At 36.6% G+C, this 21,740-nt stretch overlaps 1 protein-coding gene across 1 annotated transcript in view; it reads right to left on the reverse strand.

The window, feature by feature from the left end:
* Positions 1–20,345, reverse strand: part of DDX58 (DExD/H-box helicase 58) — a 31,612-nt gene extending 11,267 nt beyond the window's left edge. Inside the window, exons 1-13 of the mRNA XM_023524039.1 lie at positions 20,153–20,345; positions 17,282–17,463; positions 16,196–16,343; positions 15,028–15,150; positions 13,547–13,648; positions 13,006–13,159; positions 11,989–12,247; positions 10,184–10,346; positions 8,578–8,697; positions 5,830–5,987; positions 4,760–4,895; positions 3,857–4,005; positions 1,544–1,636 (exon numbers count right to left, since the gene is read on the reverse strand). Of these exons, the coding sequence (XP_023379807.1) occupies positions 1,544–1,636; positions 3,857–4,005; positions 4,760–4,895; positions 5,830–5,987; positions 8,578–8,697; positions 10,184–10,346; positions 11,989–12,247; positions 13,006–13,159; positions 13,547–13,648; positions 15,028–15,150; positions 16,196–16,343; positions 17,282–17,463; positions 20,153–20,330 (1,965 nt within the window). The 5' untranslated portion in view covers positions 20,331–20,345. The remainder of the gene's footprint in view (positions 1–1,543; positions 1,637–3,856; positions 4,006–4,759; positions 4,896–5,829; positions 5,988–8,577; positions 8,698–10,183; positions 10,347–11,988; positions 12,248–13,005; positions 13,160–13,546; positions 13,649–15,027; positions 15,151–16,195; positions 16,344–17,281; positions 17,464–20,152) is intronic.
* Between the last annotated feature and the right edge of the window lie 1,395 nt (positions 20,346–21,740).

Below are 21,740 nucleotides of genomic sequence, written 5' to 3' on the forward strand. Positions count from 1 at the left end.
GTTATACTAAGGGGAGAAAGGATTTCAGTGATCTCCACCTCAGAGTTAATAGGATTTATAAAAGCTCCATTTCTTCCCTAGTATATTGGCAGCTAAAATCTTGTGATATATTTTGTTAGAGTTTCCTTTCACCATCATTTTCTACTGAACAATGAGCATGCCCAAGACAGACACCACACTTCATTAATTTCTGAACCTATTCATCCACTTGTTCCTCAAATATTTATTCAACATTATGGTTTGTCAAATAAGGATATGGTGGTTAGAGGTCCACTTTTATGAATAAGGAGCTCATAGTTTGTGGAAGAAGGATATAATAAGAAGCTCTAATTCAATGTGATGAGCAATGAAATGGAGACAGAACTGGATACTGTGGGAATGTGGAGGTGGCTGGGAAAGGAGGCCCAATGACTGGCACAGAGTAAGTTCTAAATAAATGTGGATGGGTGGATGAATAAATGAACAAACAAATTTTTAAAAGTTTTCTGAATGCTTATTTGGGAGCAAATAACAAAGCTGAAAAATCAAATTGGACTCATGTTGTAGGACCTCATTCAGTAAGCCAAATTAACAAAATCTGAATTTGCTTTTTAGATTCATGAAATTTAAAATTTGTATAAAGGGAAAGTGCCAGGGTGATGACTGAGGACTGACAGGGTGGGGACTGCTTATGATAAACAACACTAAATAGGAGGAGCAGAGTGAGGACCCGTCATTGCTGGTCACTGGGGCGTGGGCAGCACGGCTGAGAATGTCAGGTAAGAGCTGGCCGTTGAGGACCCTCTTGGATAATAACAGAGGCAGCCTTACCTTGCTTGATCTCAGGATTGTCTGCTTAAACTATTTTTTAAATTGTAAAATATATAATACATGCAATATCATCTATGGTTTAAAGACTAACAATCAAATAGAGACAGAACATTTCTATTTCCAGTTAATCTATTTCCAGTTTGAGCACAAGAGTGACATGCTCAAACAACATTTGAAAAAATAACTTTGTTTTTTTCTGCAAGACATAGGGGAGGAGGCAATGTCTACAAGTTTTTGCCATTTGAGCCTTGTGATAGCTTTTTGATATGTCAACTTGACTGGGCTGAACTAGTTATCAGTCATTCATTTAGGTACTTCTATGAATGGAATTTGTAGCTGTAATTAAAGTTCCTAATCAGTTGACATTAAGTTAATCAAAAGGGGTTTCACTCTAGGTGGGCCTGACCCAGTCAAGTCAGCCCTTTAAAAAAGAGCTTAGGCATTTCCTGAGCTCGGAGACTCCAAACAGCTCATGCCTGTGGGGTTCCAGCCTGCTCCTGACCACCTACCCTACAGACTTCAGACTTGCTTTGCCACTTCAATTGTGAATGTCAGTTCCCTGTAATAAATCCGTGTGTATATACATATATGTGTATGTAAATATGCATATATGTATGTATGTATAGTCTCTTACTGGTTTTACTTCTCTGGTTGAACCTTGATTGATACTGGAATTAAAAAAGAATTTCAATATATCCTATATATTCTTATATATAGTCTACTATATATAAATACCTATGTTCTGTTTTGTTCTGCCACGTCCAGTCAATATGCCAGGTTTTAGAAAGCTGAGTTTAGGATTTTCTTCTATCCATTTCTTTAAAGCCTGAAAATGAAAAGCAGTTATCAGTTGGACACTATTTGTATGCCATTTGTATTAATTCAATATTGAAATATATTCAAGAAGAAAAAAATTTTAAGCTAGTACACAGTTTTTAGACTAACAAACTTGAGAACAAAAACTTCTTGAAATTGAATTCTATGCAATAATTAACCATAAGATATAAATCTTTGTGATACGATATAGTTTAATCTCTGAGATTATTTTTCAAATTAAAAAAAGCATAGTTCAGAATAGTGGGTATGTAGAACTAGTAAGAGAGTTTAGCAAGAGCTTAGCACACAAGATCAATATACAGAAATCAGTTCTATTTCTATATATCAGCAACAACAAAAAAGGTTAAAATCACCATTTACAACAGCATTAAAAAATTAATACTTAGGTATAAGTCTAACAAAATATGTGCTACATCCGTATAGTGTAAATAACAAAACACTGATAAAAGGAACCAAAGATGTGGCAGGTGGCCTCTAAAAGAGCCCTCAATGAGCTCCACCTTCTGGTATTCAGATCCTCGTGTCCCCTCCCCCCAAGTGTGAACTGAACTCACTGACTTGTTTCTAATGAATAAAATATGACAAATATGATGGGCTATCACTTCCAAGCTGAAGTTATAAAATGATGGTGACCTCCATTATCAGGCACTCTCTCTCAGTCTCTCTTGGATCACTCACTTTAGGGGAGCCAGCTGCCGCGCTGTGAGGCAGCCCTGTGGAGAGGCCCACATGAATGAGCTTGGAAGCACATCTTCTGAGATCTGCCAACAGCCATCTAAGTGAGGCCGAAAGCTGATTCTCCCAAGTTAAGCCTTAAGATGACTGCAGCCATGGCCAACACTTGATTGCAGTCTCATGAAAGACCCTCAGCCAGAAACACCCAGTTAAGATTTTTCAGCTTCCTGACCCATAGATATTGTAAGATAATAGTTGTTTGTTGTTTCCAGCCACCAAGTTTTTGGGCAATTTGTTATCAGCAATAGGAAACCAATACCGAAATCCTATGTAAATGAAGAGATATATAATCTATAGTTATGGCTGAAGACCTGATATAATTAAGATGTCATTTCTCCCCAATTTTATTTAAAGATTCAGTGCAATCCCAAAAGAAATCCCAGCATATTTTTTCATAGATGTGGACGAACCGATTCTAAAATATAAATGGAAAGGCAAAGGAAGATAGCTAAAACAATTGTGAAGAAAAGAAAAAGGTTGGAGGACTCATGCCACCTGATTTCAAGACTCATTATAAAGCTACAGTAGTCAAGACAGTGTGGGATGAGTGAAAGGACAGATGTATAGATAAATAGAACAGAATGGAGAATACAGAGATACAGCCACAGGGATACAATCAGCTGATTTTTGAAAAAGTTACAAAAGCAATTCAATAGAAAAAGGATAGTCTTCTCAACAACAGTGCTGAAATGACTGGATGTCCACAACCAAAAAGAAAAAAAAAAGCACCTCAACCCATACCTCAAAATGGACTGTTGACCTAAATGTAAATTGTAAAACTGTAAAACTCGAGAAGATAACAGAGAGAAAACTTTCATGTGCATGGGTAAGCAGAGGGCTTTCAGATACAATACCAAAAGCACAATCCACACCAAAAAAACTGATTAACTGGACTTCGTCAAAAGTTAAAACTTTCAATCTGGAACAAGTACTGTTAAGAGAATGAGAAGACCAAAAGAAAAATGTTCAAATCACATTCCTGACAAAAGATGTTTTTGTCAGAATATAAAAAGAACTCTCAAAAACTCAACAATAACATGATAAACGATCCAATTAAACCAACTTTTGAAATGGGCAAAAGATGTGAACACACTTCACCAAAGAAAATATATGGATGGATAATAAGTATATGCAAAATGCTAGACTATATTAGTCATTAGTGAAATGAAAATTAAAACCCTAGTGATATATCACCATATTTCCACAGAATGGCTAAAATATTTTTAATTGACAAAAATAATTTTTAAAAGTATTAAGTGATTGCTCTACAGGTATCAAGACTTATCACAAACTAATTAAGACAGTGAGGTATTAGTATAAGGATAAACTACCAAATAATCAGAATAGAATACAGAGCCTAGAAACAGACCCACACATACATGGACACTTGTCTGCAAAGCTCTAAAGAAAGGACAGTCTTTTCAACAAAATGGTACTGAGTCAATTTGTTATCCACAAGGAGGAAGGAGCTTACATCCACAAGTGCTCTGGTTTTCACAAAGAGAATGGTTCTAGTCTCTGGGTTTAAGTGGTACTCCTCTTGCAAGACGAAGCAGAGGTCTTTGAGTTTAGGGTTCTCGTTGCTGGGATCCATGGAAATGCTTTCTAGTTCTTGCAGCTTTTCTGCAAAAGGAGAATGTTTTATAAATGGCTTATAAATTCTAGAAATTTAGAATACATTGTGACCTTTGGATATCATTCAGTTAATCTCTCAATCTTTGACCAGAATTTTATAAGTAACAACCACCAATTTAATGTATACATTAAATACACCAATAAATGCACACATTTTACCCCCAGAAAGCTGGTTGTTCAGTGTATAGTAGCACATCACTGGGTTACATATATGTATAGCAAAATACTTCAATGTAGGCCAAAAACAATTATTAATGGTAATTATCTTTGGGAAAAAAATTGGAGGAGAGAGTAAGAAAGGCTTACTTTTCATTTAATATCTGCCTATATTTTTCTTAATATGAGGGATGTGGAATTATGAGCCATTTTGGCTTTTTTCTTTTTACAGAAGTATATATAAATTATAGCATTTTTAATATTGAAACACATTTAGGTATTTTTTTAACCTTTATAAAATTACTAAAAGTAAAACCAGAAAATCTTACTATCTATTAACCATTTCCATGAATGTAAACTTTGCAAATCTTGCTATTTTTCCTTCTTCAAAATAGGAACTAGTATAAGCAGCAGATTCTTTCCGTAAGTACCAGGTTTCACTGAAGCTCAACAGTCCTGCCATCTATAACATCTTCTTAAGCCCAGGACAACTTTCTGAGTATCACCATATGCTAAGCAAATAAAAGTACGCTGCCACTAGAGTCATCAGCCTACATAGCTTCCTCCTCTGGAAACACCACCCCACCTTCAAATCTCCGAGTGAGATCTTGCTCAGTCTCATCAAAGCCTGCTGTTCGGACATTACGGAAGAAGTCTTTCAAGTAATCCAGAGCATCTTTCATCCGTGCATGCTCACTGATGATGAGGGCATCATTAAATTTCTGTTTAAAATGAAAACTGAGTATTAACCAATGTTACCCTAATAAACTTAATAAAAAATAAAATAAAATAAAATAAAATGAAAACTGAGTTTCATTGTGTTTATAATGTCTACTGTGTTTGCTGTACTTAAGTTCAATTAGCTGTACTTATCATAGAATTAATTTTAAGAATAAACTTTAACTCCAAGTTATTTATAATGAACAGCCCCTAACTGGTGTTGTAATAAAACCTTTGAATCAAATACTGTTTTTTAAAAAAATCTCAATTAGCTAGAATCATTAATTAGGATCACTTCAGATTCTAGAATTCTACATCGGAAGAGAAAAAGAAAATTACAAGAAAAATTCACGTCAAAGATCAAAAAACAAAAAAAGTGAAAGCAAATCAATTTCCACATCAACTTGACTCATAATTCAGGCATTCGATTTAATCTCTTTACACATGTAAAGCTATTACTGAATTGTAATTGCACCTGTGTAGAATGATGGCACTGAATACCTACCTCAAATATTCGATTAAGTTCATTAAAATTCTATAAATGCATACTATTGAGTATGAAGAAAACATGCATCAGGACATGGCAACAGAAGCCACTTACTTAACTTTAAAGATGGCTGTCACCGGTCATGTATCTACAAAAATGCTCACCATCACCCAATTTTTTCTAATCATGTCAATCAATCAGGGGAATATTTGAGGCACAGCATAGAACCTCTGCCTTTGTGTCCATCCTGCTGCTTCTAGTATTGTTTCAGAAAACAAAGAAGATGCTGAATGGGATAACTTTTGGAGTTTGCTTCATTAAGAACCTTATAAAAGTTCCTAAGTAGGCTGTTGGGTCCAGGATGAAAAGTTGATGTTTCATCAGCTGCCACAGCACAGCTCCCAGTAGGTGCTACGACTAAAATATGCCTTTCCAAAGAAGCAACATACCCGCAAATGTGAAGTGTACAAAAACAGTGCTTTACAAATTCTGCTCTCTTCATCTTTATCTGGCATCTTTAACACCATGCACTTTTTCTGAACTGCAACAATCCACTGTTCATATTTCTGTGTGCCAAAATTCCTGTTTTGAATTTGAGAGAAGTTTCCTAGGGAAAAAAAAAAGTTCTTGGTGTGCCTTAAGTCAGTCATTTAAGGTTCTAAGCACGCCTCGCCCTCTAGTTTTCCTTCTACACGGAGTAGTCCTCCCATAATAGTCTGTGTTTTCAGCGGTCTGGACTCTGTGCAGAGTGCTGGGATGACAGGATGAGGAAGACACAGCCCTGTTCTCAAACTGCTCAATCTGTGTGTTATTCAAGGATCAGTTATACAGGGCTCCTCAGGAACAGCATAGCACAATAAAATTTACAGGCAAGAGTTACATTTCTGCATTAAGATGCTCTTCTTTTTTTAACAAGAGGAACAAAGGATGCTACCCAGACAAGTAGCATTGACATGTTTCTTTCCCAGCCTCAGTTACAAATGAGGAGGGAAACTAAAGGAATCGACAAGTATTAAGTGGACATGGGTAGCTGTGGAAATAAGCTAAGGTGGAGGGAGGGTATCAGAGGTAGAAAGAATAAGAAGGTAGAAATTCACATCTCTCCATCCTTCTGCCACCTCCCCAATTCAGACCATGTCATAATGTTCTTGGTATTATCCAGGATGTATATATATGATGGCCTCCTAACTGGGCTCTCCACTTCTTGCCCAATTCCCTCCAATCCATTCCCCACTCAGCAGCTAGACAGAGTTTCCAAATTGGAGATGAAAAATTATGCTACCCCACTGCTTATGAACCTTTATTGGATTCCTCTGTCCAAACTCCCACCCTGGCTCACAGGGTCCTCTGTGATCTAGCCTCCACCTGCTTCTGGTCTTCATCTTTAGACACTCCCCTTCCTACATTTCACAGGACTAATGGAAATTCCCATACTCTCTCTATTTATCTGGCCTTTGTACCTGAAGCTCTCTCTGCCTAAAACATACCTTACCATCACCACCCACCTACCCAATCTCGTTGCTTTATTTTTTTTATTACTTACAAATTTTGGCTTTACTGTTATACTGGAGATTCTATGAGGGAAGGGGCTGTGGCCCAGGGTCCATGCTATATTCCTATCACCTAGCACACTACCTAGCAGTGAATGAATGAATAAGTGAATGAACATGTTCAAGGAACTCAAGGAACTGCTAAATCAAATAGGGAAATAGTGGAAGGTAAAACTAGAGAGATTGAGATAAGCAGAACTAGATTGTGCAGTCATGGCTCAGACTGTCAAGTTAGAAACTTAAAGAGCTTTGCCTGTAAGGCAAAGGGATTCAAGCAGGATATTGACATAAAACTGGTATTTCAGGAAGACTAACCAGGAAATGGGGGGCTGTATGGAAAAGAGAGTGGAGGTAGGCAAACCCGCTAGAAGGTTGCTAGAATAAGTCTTAAATCAAGCTGTGAAAGAAAAGGAAAGAAAAGCAAAATGAGTAAGAGAAGGTTAGACACCATGAATTATCTAGCAGACTTCAGAAAGTCAACATCTCCAAAACTCTAAATTCACCTTGTACCTGCCAAAGCTGCTCCTAGTTCTAGAACCAGTACCACCCACTGGCATACATACAGGTACCCAAGCCAGAAGCCTGAGGGAAGTCTTCTACTCCCTTCCCTCTCTCATATCCACCCAAATCCAGTTAGCCATTAAATCTGAACACTGCCTATTTGCAGCTCTTTGCACAAGCCTCCTCCCTTCACCAACCCATCTCAACTACCTCTGCCTAGCCCTCTTCCTTCACTGGTATTCTTATCATATCGCTAATCAGTTTAAGATCTTCAGTTGCTTGCCATTGCTTTTAGAATAAAATTTAAACTCAGCTTGGCCTTCCAGGCCCTTCCCTGTCTGCCCGCTGCCTCTCCCTTTAGTCTCACTCCTTTCTACCACTCACATGTTAGAATGATTGTGAAATGCTTGCGGTTCCTAAAACTCACTGGGTTCTCTCTTCCCTCTATGCTTAATTCCTTTTCGACCTCACTTGATTATCTCTCCTTAACTTGGCTGACTTCAAGATTTGTCCTGGGGGAAGCCTTCCTTGCCAAAGTCCCCATGTGCTCCCACAGCATCCAGCGGGTAACCCTGTCTCATGGAAACCACTCACACCTGATTCTCATTATTTGTCTGGGAGTTCCCTGAGGGCAGGGACTATGTCTTTAATTTTGTTATTTCCATTACCTAACACAATTCCTGGCACAGTAAATATCTGGTGAATAAATGAATAAATGAATAAAAAGGAGAAGAACAGAACTTGATGACTTCATGAGAGAATCTCAAAAGGAGAAAGAATCAAAGATCACTTCTAGGTTTGAATGTAAGCCATCAGGCAGAATGGTGGTTTCATTCATAGAATAAGGAAGTCGGGACGGAAAGCAAATTTGAGAGGTCAAAAAAGGAAGAAACTGCTGAAATATAATATTTGCCATATGTGTGTGTTCAGATGGATTTACTTTGTATTTAAACAGAAAAAAATGGCAAGAGAAACTAAAGGAGGACTTAGAAGGTTCCTTAATAATCTGAGTAACATATAATTAAGAATGTCAACCTCTGGTGTTGGTCTTGACATGCTCTGAACCAAGGAGAATGCAAACAGACACTAGTGGACAATATTTCGCTATTTCTAAATGGAGAGGATACAAAATGAGATTTATCTCACCGAGAGTTATGGTACCAAGTTTGTCAAAGATACTCTTTGCTAGACTCTCTGTCTCCTTCATCAGCTGAGAGATGATGCATTTAAATCTGTCAGTAGTCCGTGATTCCACTTTCCTGAAAACTAAAGCCATCAAAAGAAAGTATTTTTCAGAAAGAACACATCAGAATTCAAAGTATGTCTAAACTTTTGTTACTTCCTCTATAAAACCTGAGACTCCAAGCTCACAAGGAGGTAGTGTAGATGGTAAAACAAATGCTCAAAAACCTTGTAACAGCTCCTTAGTGCTTAATGCACTGATTCTAACATCTCTGTCTTTTGTGTTCTGGGTCTAATCCAACTTCTCATCTGGCTTTCCTGTTACTCAACACAGAGCCTCTACTCTGATGAGGCTGGTATCCATCTTATCTGTGCAAATGCCACACTTTTTAACCTTGTCCAGTTCCTTGATCCTTTCCCACCCAACCCTCAGGAGTATTCGCACTGTTTCTAACATTCGTTGTTGCATTGTTTCAGCAGAAACTTATTAATGGCCTACCACGTGCCATGTTCTGGTGATGACAGTTGAAAAGAACACACTCCATGCTCCAGAAAGGTCTGTGTTCTTAGGGGACAGAAAGATATGTAGCCAATAACCACAGGTGAGTGCTGCGACCTAAGTATGTGCAAGGCATCATGGAGGGCAGGGAAAGGAATCTCAAATTCTTCCACGGGAGGCGGTGGTGTGGGATAAGCGGGAGAAGAGGAAAGGAAGAAGCAAACACAATCGTGTACAAAGGACAGCATGGACAAAAATTTAGAGAGAGAGACCACATGACATATTTGAGGAGCCCACAGGAATGCAACATGGTTGCATTTGTGGGAGGTGGAAAGAGATGGAGCTCAGAGGGCAGGGGGACCACATAATGAAGAAATTTGTACTTGATAATAAAAAGTTTAGATTGGGCACCATCTCTAAACTCCGTATAGGCAGCTCCCAGAAAGGAACTTAACTGCCCTTTCCCCGACTATTTCATGTGTTTGTTCTGCTTTATACTTGTACAGTCATATGCTATTCAGGGAGCAAGGATGAAGCCGTGTATATCTTCTCTCCCCTCTCACTCTTGCTGGGTTAGTGTAGCATTGAGACTCAATAAACTTTTGTGAGTCAATTTATTTAAAAAAAATATATTCTGATCTTTTGAGCAAAGATATGATGAATTCCGATAATTTCATTTCAACCAAAATGATCAGATACATATTGAAATAATAACTACAGAGTATCCTTTTCAGGCATGGAGCACAGGGAAGGACTGAGCTCCGCTCTTGGCTATTTACATACTTAGATTTTCTCATCACCTCTCTTTGATTGTTAGTATCTTGTAAGAATTTTATGGAGTGGAAGAAGTAAGAATGTTTGCTTTCTCCAGGCCATTCCTGCGGTTCATTCATTGCTTGGGGAGAGAGCTCAGCTGAAGAGAGAGATCCAAAATGTGATTATTTCAAAATCTAGGGGTTAAATATTTTCTACTGAACAGAGGTAAAAATTCATTTTCATCCAAATGGCTCTGAACCATGAATAGCAGAGTATAACGAAGTTCCAAAGGGCATGTAACTGGATTCCACTTACACTTCTGGGGCTTATAAACAACTTCCTCCAGTTCCTCCAAGTTGTCTTTGACTGTTGCTACCACTGATATGTCAAGAGAAGCACACAGTTTACAGATATATTCCAAGGCTTCACCTGTGCTTTTGGCATCCCCAACGCCAACCGAGGCAGTCAGCCCAACGACCTGTGAAGAGCGTTCCAAACTGTTAGAGATCTGAGAAATAGCATGACATTTCAACAACCCCCCCCCATGTAACTCTCTTCTACTAAAGTAGGTTTTTTCCCCTAACTTCAGATAAAGAGCAAGAACATTTTTTCTGAAATTCTCTATGACATCGCAGATGGAAAGGTCCCCATTCAGCAAAGCACTGAATAAACGCAGGAATCACAAAGCATCAGCTGAACACAAATCAGCACAGATTAAAGAGAAGAAACTCTTTCAAGGTAGGACTTCTCTCTTCCTAACCCTCGTGTCCCCATGATGTATAGAACAACATACTGAAAAGAACTGAAACAAGACACATTTCCATTCCAGTCTCAGCCATGTCACACTGAACAAGCATCTTCAACTCTGTAAAGTTGGGTAACAATAGCTATTTAAAATGATATCTGTGTGAATTTGGTATAATACATTTATAAAGACTTTAGCTTAATGGTCACCTTATAAATATTTCTTTCTTTCTCTAATAGCCATTCAATAAATACTGAATAATTGGCTCATTATCAAGGAAACTAGTTAACTACCAATTTTTTTTTTTTCCTAGAAGAAAAAGCTGTAAGAAATGTGATTGCTACTGAATTTTGTCTATGGGCACCATACTGAATTTCTTCTAACCTGTGTTTTCTAAACAGGTAATAATAAAGGCTAGAGATCTTAACACAGAAGTGAGATTGGTATACTATAAATTCATGATTTCCAACCTCATTTGAGCCCCCAATCTGACCCATCAATTCTTCTGTGTACTCCTCTTAGTTCTCTCTCCCATTTCAAATCCTCTCCATGCACCTTGAGCTTCCTCCTTCATTCCCATCTTGATTATTCTTAGCAAATGATCTATCTACATCTCCTACATTAAAGAGAAAAGAGAGGTTATATTCCAGGAATTCCCTATCCATCCTGCTTCCATCTTGACTCTTCTCGCATCCTCTCTTCTAATGAACCAAAATGGTGTTCCATCTGCTCTCCCATACTAATCCATCTATTTGCCTACCTCTCCCACACTCTCTGGTCTCTCCTGGCATCTTGTTCTGTCAATCATTCCCTCTATCCTATTCTGCATCACCTGCTATTCACAACTTCATATTCTATAATCAAGTGATATTGAAGAGCTTCAAGATTCCTGAGCACACCATGTTCTTTCATACCTCTGTACCTCTGGACACACAGCAGCTTTTAATGAAAATCACCCGACTATCTACCTTGTAAACTTTTGTTAGTCTGTTAGGTCTTGCCTTACTTTCATAGCACACTTAGGAACTCTTACTTCTGATTGCACCTTGTACTCACCTCCACAGTGTGCCATCATGAAAAATTATGATCTAATTCTTACATAATTGGCTCCCTACGAAACTTTAGCTATTCGAGGGCAAGGACTATGTCTTTTTATATTTGTATCTCCAGGGCCTTGCACAGTGTAAAACACATGGAGGCACCGAATACATATCAGTGAAGTGGATAAATGAATGAATCAATCAAAATTAATCAATGAATTATATAATATGGACTTAGGACTTGAGAAGGACATCTTCACTGGGGCCAGAGGGGAGGTCAATAGGATTTAGGAATATCACAGCTCTTCTGAGGATCCATCGGACTTTGCAGATACCTGAGGCAGTGAGTCTGAAGATCCTCCAAGTTTCTGATCTAGATAATTAAACATGATCATATTGTAAGGATGATGTTTACTGGTGTTGTGGCACTCGTCAAATATCATCAAAGTAAAGACTGAGAGTGATGGAACAGTCCCACTTTTAAGGCTGTTCACAAGAATCTGTGGAGTTAAAATGATGATGTCATTGTCCTCAATAATCTGTTCCACGGAGACATTCTCAGCTGTTGCTCCAGAAATGCCTGAAACTTTGTACCTGGAAAATGATGAAAGTTGCCTGTTACTAACTACAGTGTGAATGAGGAACCACAAAAATAAGAAATACTAGATCAGAACATCAATTGATTAAATCTCCCTAAGTCCAAAAGGAGACAAGTGCTTAGCACAGAGCCTCACACATGGTAAGTGCTCAATAAATGTAAGCTAGTTAAAATTGCTAATGGTATATATTAATCCTTTCAAGCCACTGAGAAAGAAAAAGTACCTAAAGAATTAAATTAAATAAATTATAAAATCATTAAAAAGTTAAATGTGCCATTTAAATATGAAGTTTATCTCAAGTCATTTATTCACTCTGTAAGAGTTAACCAAAGGAGTGTAGGATTTTGGGTATATCTAACAAAAAAGACCTAAATCCATGAAGGAATTATATCTAGACTATATAAAAAGCTCAATCTATTATAAAAAAAAATTTTTTTTATGCCTACAGCAACTGGTCTTCCTAGGTGGTCTCCCATCCAAGTATTAACCAGGCCCGACTCTGCTTAGATTCCAAGATCAGACATCGGACCTATTCGGGGTGGCATGGCCGTAGAGCACGGACCATGGCTCCACTGGAGCGTGTACCCAGGACCTTCTGCATGAAAAGCAGACGTGCTAATCACTACACTATGGAACCACGTCCAATTGTTATAAATTTTTTGAATAATGGTTTTCCAAAAACAAAACAAAGCAGAAAGTACATGAATTACATGAAGCTAGAGAAAAAGAAGTTGGGTCAACTGTTATACCTACCCGCGTCTTTCAAAATATTTTGAGAACACAGATTTCTGCTGTTCATACACTGGAATTTGAACAGCAAAAAACACAACCTTCCCTTTTTGTCCTTGTGGAAATTTCTGAAGATGATGTTCACATATAAGAAGTGAAACAAAGGTTTTTCCACAACCTTTAACATATAAAGAAAAAGAAAACATGTAACTAATATCATGCTAAAATATTTCTGTAGAAAAGTAATTATTTTTGACTCTCCTAAAACTACTGTGCAGACTAGTAAGTTGTGGCTGAGTTAACAATGTCAGAATTTGCACCGTGACTCAAAAATATCAAGGTACCTTCTAGGTAATATGTATTTAGTCATGGCTTAAAACAAGCTAAACAATAGTATTTTTCTTTTTCCTGATGTTCCTTAAAATACCTTGAGATTATTAATAGAATGGTTTTCTCAAAAGACAAATGAAACAAGGAAAAAACTGAAACTTAGCCATTTTATCCAGTATTCAATAAAAGAAATTAAGAAACAAACCATATAAGTAAGTAATGGCAATCAGCTTACCAGTAGGAGCACATATTATTGTGTTTTTTCCGTTCTTAGCAGGCAAAGCAAGCTCTAGTTGGTAACCTCTTGGCTTCATTGGGCTGTGAGTATGAGATACTTCTAAAATACAAAAGGAACAAAATTACCCAATATTTTTTGGGTTCTGTCACTATACATTCACACATAGACAGGAATTCCAATTTTAGCAAGGGCCTCAAGCCTGTCTCCTGTTAACCAGTCCAGCTTCTCCACTGATCGGAAGTTCAGAATTCTCCATCACTGACAAAGTACTGATGGCAAGAAGGAAAAGGAAAAAAAAAAAAAAACAGGAAAAAAAACAAATGGCTTAAATCAGGGCAAGATAGGTGGCTACCAGTTAAAGGAAATGCTACATGGAACAAACAGCAAAAAATCCCTCCAAGATCTCTGAAAAACACCAAACTGTAAATAGTAAATTCCCAAAGAAACTTCCTACTGAAGAGCAACTATACTTTGTAATTCTGCTCTCACATGGTATTTCCTTTCAATAGAACCAGAAATTTTAAAAGTAATCAGAGGCTTTTTCTCACTAATAGATAAGTATATAGAATGTAAAGAGCTACAAAAGACCTTGGAAATCACTATTGAGTACAACCTATCCATTTTTTTAAAAAGGGAGAATTTCAAAAAGGTTAAGAGAATTCACTAATGATTTTTAAATGTCAGAAAAGTTCAAAGCAACTTAAATTTATTGATTTTATTCTGGTCGCAGAAGTAATCTGTAAATTTAATTCTTGTGGCCTTATCATCAAGTCACATCTTTCTTCTAACACTACTTATTATTAATCATAATTTCTTCCCTGATGCCTTTTTGTAAATAACTTTTTACTATAACTTACTATGCAACTTTCTGGACTCCTCATGAAAATATCCTTCTAGAAACATAAGGTGGGCCTTAGAAGGCCACAGCTAACTTACACGGGCCTTTGTATGAATTAGGAAAAGTGCCCCTCAATGCACTGTTTGACAAACAACACAGGCTGGATCTCAGCCTCCACTCAACCTCTCAGCCTCCACTCAACCTCTCAGCTGGGCACATATGTGCAGTGCACAGACTTCATCTACTTACACTGCACCCTGGGATCCTAAAAAGAGATTGAGCAAGTAACTCACAAATCGTAGAAGTATTTCTTTAGAAAGCAAAGCTGATTTTGGATTTCACAGACATTCAGTTTCTGGGAGGACTCTATTTGCATTTTCAATGTAGACATGCACATACTTTCTTAGTGATAAAAGAAGACAAAAAGAAGGTAAAAGAGGGAGAAGCTGACAATAGCTATGGAAGGGAGAGAATGACATTCCTAATTACAGGAAAAAAGTATCAATTGTAATATAAATTCACTTTACTTATGTTTCCTTAAAAATCTTTTCGTAAGGCTATGACTTTTGGCACTGAAAACATGTCCTTACACAACTACTTGAAGTGCACCATTATGGAAAAGAACAACAATGGTGCATACCTGAAGGTGGACATGAATTCTCACTAAGATTCTGGCATTCTGGTTCTTCCTTGTAGAAAATCTGTACTTCGGAAGTTTTCATTTCCTCATCCTCAAGGTCTTGCAATGCAACATCTTTTGCACCTTAATGAGATAAAAAACATCTTAGAATTTTTACATGATCTGATTACAATCTTGATGGTGAAAGCCCTACAAAAAGAGGCCATAATAGTATATTTTAAACTTCCATTAAGATATCTCGCAACCACCCCCTTCACCTTTCAAAACAATTAAAAGAATCTTTTTTGAGTTTGATATCTCAATTTAGAGTTTGAACTCCAATGTCATTACAGACTTTATTATTCAAAATGCGGAACTTAAACCAGTAGTTTCGGGAGCTTGCTGGACATGCAGACTCTGGAGCCCCTAGTGAATCATAATCTGATTTTAAACAAGATCCCCAGGTGATTCACATGCATATTAAGGGTGAAAAGCAAAGCTGAGCAGATATTCATGTCTGCCATTGTTGACCTGACTCAAGAAATCAGATGTGTATTTTATACAATTTCTGGAACAACTCGTGATCTGAAGAAGCCTAGGAAAAGCAAAGACTAGATTCTCCGAAGGTTTACCAAACTCAGCCTTTAAAACAATGCTCTGAGAAGATGTTAGCTTCAGGAAGCCCAATGATGGCTTTGATATTTAATCACAATAGATTATTTTTTTTCAATCGTGTTCTGGCTTCTAGGCAAGAGAACCAAGCAATGCCTATTGTGAGTCTACTCTGAAAAGGGGGTGAGTCCTGGAGTTTAAACCTTTACCTCTAGAATTTTCAGGCTATTTCTCTGATCATCTAAATGCACACAGCGAGCTCTGATTCTGCCTTCCCCAAATCCTTTGGACCAGATGGGCTAATTCTGAATGAGAACGGCTTGCACTGGTCCCTTTTTAGGAGTTATATGCAATCAAACTACTTCCTAGGCAAGTAGCCACTTGCCTTCCAGAACTCAGTTTCGTGCTGGTCTCTAACATTAGAGATTTAGCCATGGGTATCTGACCAAAGAAAAATGCCTCTGACAGTGAATGAAAAACAAGTAGGATTGAAGGAAGCCATGAGCAGAACTATGAGGCAGGCAGAGCATGTTTTCAGATACTCCCTCCCTTCAGAGTTCTTCCTTGAATATCCCACCTTTCTCTATAATCCACAGTTCACTGAACTTGCTTTCTTCTTTCTCCAAAGCAAGTTTCAAAGATTTGGGCCAGTTCTCCTTGTCTGATCTGAGAAGGCATTCAACCATTTTCTCTGCACCAGCCATCGGCCCCTTGTTAGAACAAATCTAAGCAAGACAAATATCGTTGATGGATCAATAATTTTGTTTTCCTTTTATGAGTTTTTACTGAAGAAATACTAATTTAAGTGCTATCTGATTTAAAATCATTGTATATTATGGTTCAGTAGGTCTTATTCATGACCAGTTTTGCTCCATCCAAGACGGTCTTTTAAGATGTCTATTCCTTCGTCCTTGTCCTTTACATGTTATGTCACTATGTCAAGCCAAACATTCTCACTTTCTCTGAAATCTTATATCCAATCATCATCAGCAATACTAGGAAAACAATCCATTTGACAACCACTCAGAATACTGGCATAGAGAAATATTTGGAAGGATATAACCAAATGTTAACAAATATTTTTTTCAGGGTAATGGGACTTACATGACTTTTATTATTAATCATAATAACTAAGATTTATTGAGCACTTATTACTATGTGCCAGGCATATATACACACTTTACATTACCTCATTTAATCCTTAGAAAAATAGAGTAATAAGATACTATTATTATTTCCATTTTATACACAAAGAAATAGAGGCTTAGAGAAACTAAGAAACTTGCCTACGGTCACACCATTAGTAACTGGTTGAGGCAGCATCCTAACAAAATTTATGTGTCTAGAGCCTGAAACACTAGAGTTTATGGCTTTTTTCTTTTTATTTGCTAAACTGCTTAATTTTATCTAAATTTACATAAAACATTATTCACATAAGTAATAAAATAATTTTAATTGAAAAAAGGGCAAATCTGAAAAAAACTTGTCACATAACAATTACTCAATTCACAATTAAAAGTACTTTTCTAGGTAATTCTACCTTAGGTTTGTGGACTTTTGTGGACTTCAATGATCTTTCTTAGGTTTAAAATAGTATAGAAAACAGAAAACATTTTCCATTTTCAAATTATTTCCCCCAGATTCAGTACTTTAATTAAATTACCTGTATAATTTCTTCACATTCCTGATCAAGTAAACATTCAGATATGTCAGGAAGGATATCATTTGGGATAATTCTGGTTTTAAATTCTGGTTGCAAACGCCTTAAAAGCAATCTATACTCCTCCAACTTTTCAATTTTTTGGAAATCCCAATTTTCAATGGCTTCATAAAGGCCAGAATAACCTGAAAAAAAAATCAGGGGCTTTTTGAGACCAACTAAAAAATACTTTGAGATTAATATCATAGGAGTCATGTGGGACTGTATAGTGACAGAACCCCCAAAAAATCCATAAATCACCTTAATTATTAATGATCTTTCAAAAAGAAAACTCAATATTCGTTTTAGACACCCAACATTTTAGGTCCTCTATCAATATTAATCATCTTTTAAGAGAAAGAACTAAGGATAAATGTGAAGTCTTACATTTGGCCTTAGTGTAAAATCTTTCTTCCAAAGTACCCCCATAGACTTTACCTACAACCCCTGATTTGTCTTTCAGTGAGTCAAATCATCATGTTATTAAAAATCTTGTCAATGCAAAGTAGTAAAGAAGGTAAAAAATAATATAAATCTTAATTCCTGCCCCTCAGGAGCTTACCTTCTATATTATCCAAAAAAATATATTAAGTACAATAAGAAATTTCAGGTGGAAAAAAATTATTTCCAACTGTAATAATCCAAGATTGCTTCACTCTAAGGTTCTCTGATTTTAAGAATTACCAAGCTTGTATGATTTTAAGGCCCACACTCTTTCATTAGGCTATAAAAAGCAGAGCAACAAAATGAGCACATGTAAGCCCACTACCCAACTTAAGAACTAGAACATTTCAATACATTTGTGGGTATGTGCCTCCTTTTCCCCATCCTTCTATCTCCCTTCGAATATACCACTATCCTGTATTTGATGTTTCACTCCCTTGATTTTTTTTAATAGTTGCATGACATATGTTTGAATCTCTAAACAATATATGGTTTCGCTTGTTTGAATATTTATAATTAAATCCTACTAAATGTAATTTTCTTTGGCTTTTTAAAAAAGCTTAATATTATATTTCTAAGCTTTACCTGTGTTGTCATTTGAAGTTTTGTTCATATATTTTCACTGGAGTATAATGAAGCATTGTGTGAATATTTTCAAATTTATTTATCCATTCTCCTCTTCAAGGATATTGGGGTTGCTTTCAATTTTGTTTGTTTGATTGCTTGCTTTTGTTACTACAAACAGTTAAACACTGAAAATTCTTGTGTGAGTATTCTGAAATATATGTATAACAGTTTTTCTAGGGCACATATTTAAGAATGAAACTTGGATAGAAGGATCTTAAACTATACAAGATGATGCTGAATTGTTTTTCAGAATAGTTGTATCAAGTTACACTCTGTATTGTGATATGTAAGATTTCCCATGAAATGTCCTCTTCAAACTTTAACACTGTACTACTTAAGTTTTGCTATCTAGTAGTTATAAAATGCTATCTCGTGTTCCTAATTTAAAATTCCCTAATTGCTAATTCAGCTGAGAATCTTTTTGTGTTTATTAACCTTTCATGCTTCCCATCCTTTGAAATATAAGTTCATATCTTCTGCCCTGTGGATATTCTCTTTCTTTTTCTAATTGATTTTAAAGCCTTTTTAGTATATTCTATATACAAATTCTTGGGTGATTACATATTTTACAAATATCCTCTCCCTGTTTGTGACTTGTGTTTTTACTTTCTTTATATTGTGCTTTGATAAACAGATGTTCTTAATGTCTTCAAATTTATCAATCTTTCTTTCATGGTTAATGCTTAAATGTCTTATTTCATAAATCCTGCCATACCCCAAGGTCATAAAAATATGATTCTATGTTCTTTTCTAAAATTGTTAAAATTTTGCCTTTTAGAATTAAGTCTTTCATTCTTTTGAATTCATTTTGTGTTTATATGAATGGAATGAGGTAAGGAACACAAATTGATTTATATCCACATGGATATGAAAGTTAGAGTTTGTTTGGTTTTTAACATTATCCTCTTTAGGTTATCCTGTTTATAATGGCCCATTGTGATTTATCAGAAAGCTCCTCCTTTCCTAATGATCCTCCTTTCCCAATGCTCTCTAATATAATAGACTTTCATAAATACATAAGCCTAATTAAAGGCTCTCTTTTCTATTTCAGTGGTCAGTTGGTCAATACCAAGACCGGAGTTACATTGTCTCAATGTCTATGGCTTTACGATAAATCCAGTTATCTAGAAGGGGAAACCCTAGCCTATTTAATTCTTCTTTAGGGATACCTTGACTATATTCTTGAGTCATAATTTTTCCATATACATTTTAGAATCAGCTTGTCAAACTCATGAAAAAGCAGGTAGGATTTTTATTAGAATTGTATTAAAATATAGATCAATGTAGGGAGAGCTGACATTTTTGTGATAACAAGTCTTCCTCTCCATGTAACTCCACTTAGATAGGACTTCTTTCATACCTTTCAATAATATTTTATCATGTTCTCCATTCAGACTTTACACATCTTTTGCTAGGTTTATTCCTAAATACATTACAACTTTTGTTACTATTAGAAATAATATTTCATTTTAGATTAGATTTTCTATTTGTTTCCAGTAGGTAGAAATGCAACTAACTTTTGTATACTGATCTTATATATCTAATAAACTTACTAAACCCCATAGGTTACAATACTCTCTATAGATTCCTTTGGATATTTCAGGTAGACAATTATATTATCTGCCTGAAAATAGTTTTTACATTCTCTCAGATTAAAAGACATGAGCTATATGTGGATACCTCAAAATTAATAACATTTCACTTGTACAGCATTCCGAAATAGTTGGGCAATATACTCTGATTTATGAATAAGAATGAACTAACCTGCATGGTTAAGAGCATCCATAAATCCACGGAACCAGCCTTCCTCCTGGAGCTCCAATAGGAACCTGAGAAAAAGTGAGGCAGCCTCTACTGTACCCTTGTTGTTTTTCTCAGCCTGAATATACTGCACTTCATCTACAAACAGAAGCAAAAGTGACTCATCACACTGCAGAACCATTAATTATTGGAAGAAAAACTGGAAAAGCGTTGTCAAACTTTTTCAAATAGGGATGAAGACTGTAACAAATCACAGCAATAGAAGGAATTGCAGGAAGGCAGCAAATTCTCTTCCCAGGCAGATGACGTCCATTCTTCACCAATCCCTCACCCTGCAATCCTCTCTGGAAACTTCTCCTAGTTTGGTATGTAAATGTGGGAGCGCACTCTCAGGCAGTCTTTAAGAAAAGGAGTTCTTTAAAGATCTATGAAAGAGTCCCCATGACAAGAGAGAAGTCCTGGTAGCTCTGGATTAGAAGGAAGAACAAAGGCTTCCTCAAACATTTTGATAGTCTCTTGTTCAAAAGTCAGAATTAATTGAAGGACTAAAGAAGTGTGAGGATAGGACCACTCCTTGGCATCAGCAACATGTACAGTAGACTCAGCAAGCAGAGTTAGAAATAAACAGAGACACTTTGAGGGTCATTTTTCCAGGCTTTTGCTAAGACACTAGGCAATATGGCAGAAGAGAGAAAGCAAGAGGAGTTAAAAGAGAAATACAGTGAGGCCAGGCAGCAGAAAACTATCCACTAACTTGCTGGTGGTCATACTGACTTTGTACACTAACTCCATGTCTGGGGTGGTAACCAAACTGTTGCCTTCATATGAACTGACATTTGGTAATTTTCCATTTTTTCCCCATTTTCAATAGCATGTAAATCCCAAGGGAGAAGACAGTTTGTCTGGCTGATTAACCACTGTATTCTCAGTGATTACCAGAGGCCCTAACGTATAACAGACACTCAGTAAGGTATGTTGGAAGAAAGGAAGGAATGTCTTCCTTCTCTGCCAAGGTCTCTGTCTTGGCAACAATAAAATTAACCCTTTTAAAGTGTAAAAATTCAATGGTTTTTCGAGTTGTGAAACCATCACCACTATCTAATTCTAGTACATTTTCATTACTGTAAAAAAATTTTATAGCCATTAGCAGTCACTCCCCATTTACCCTCCCCTTAGCCTCAGACAACCACTAATCTATTTGGGTCTCTAAGGATTTGCCTATTTTGGACATTTCACATAAATGAAATCATACAATACGCAGGCTTTGTGACTGTGTTCTTTCTCTTAGCATACTGTTTGCAAGGTGCATCCATGTTTAGCATGTAATGCTATCCCCAGCTTTCCAAAGTAGAATTTCTTGATATCTTTCTATGCTTTCTGTCTCTTTGCATATCTCTAACCAGAGCACTGGGATTCACACCAGTTTGTTTCACTCATTCCAAGAATTTCTAAGAGATGTCTTGCAGGGGCTTACATTCTTCAGGGACCAAAGTTACTCTGTGGTCCTTAGGGTAGTGTTTTGTTACTTCATTCTAAGCACAACTAGAAAGTGGCAGTCCACTTTTGTTGTAGGTATTTTTACTCCTCATTC

This window comes from Pteropus vampyrus, unplaced genomic scaffold (assembly GCF_000151845.1).
Source record: "Pteropus vampyrus isolate Shadow unplaced genomic scaffold, Pvam_2.0 Scaffold436, whole genome shotgun sequence".
Taxonomy (NCBI): Eukaryota; Metazoa; Chordata; class Mammalia; order Chiroptera; family Pteropodidae; genus Pteropus; species Pteropus vampyrus.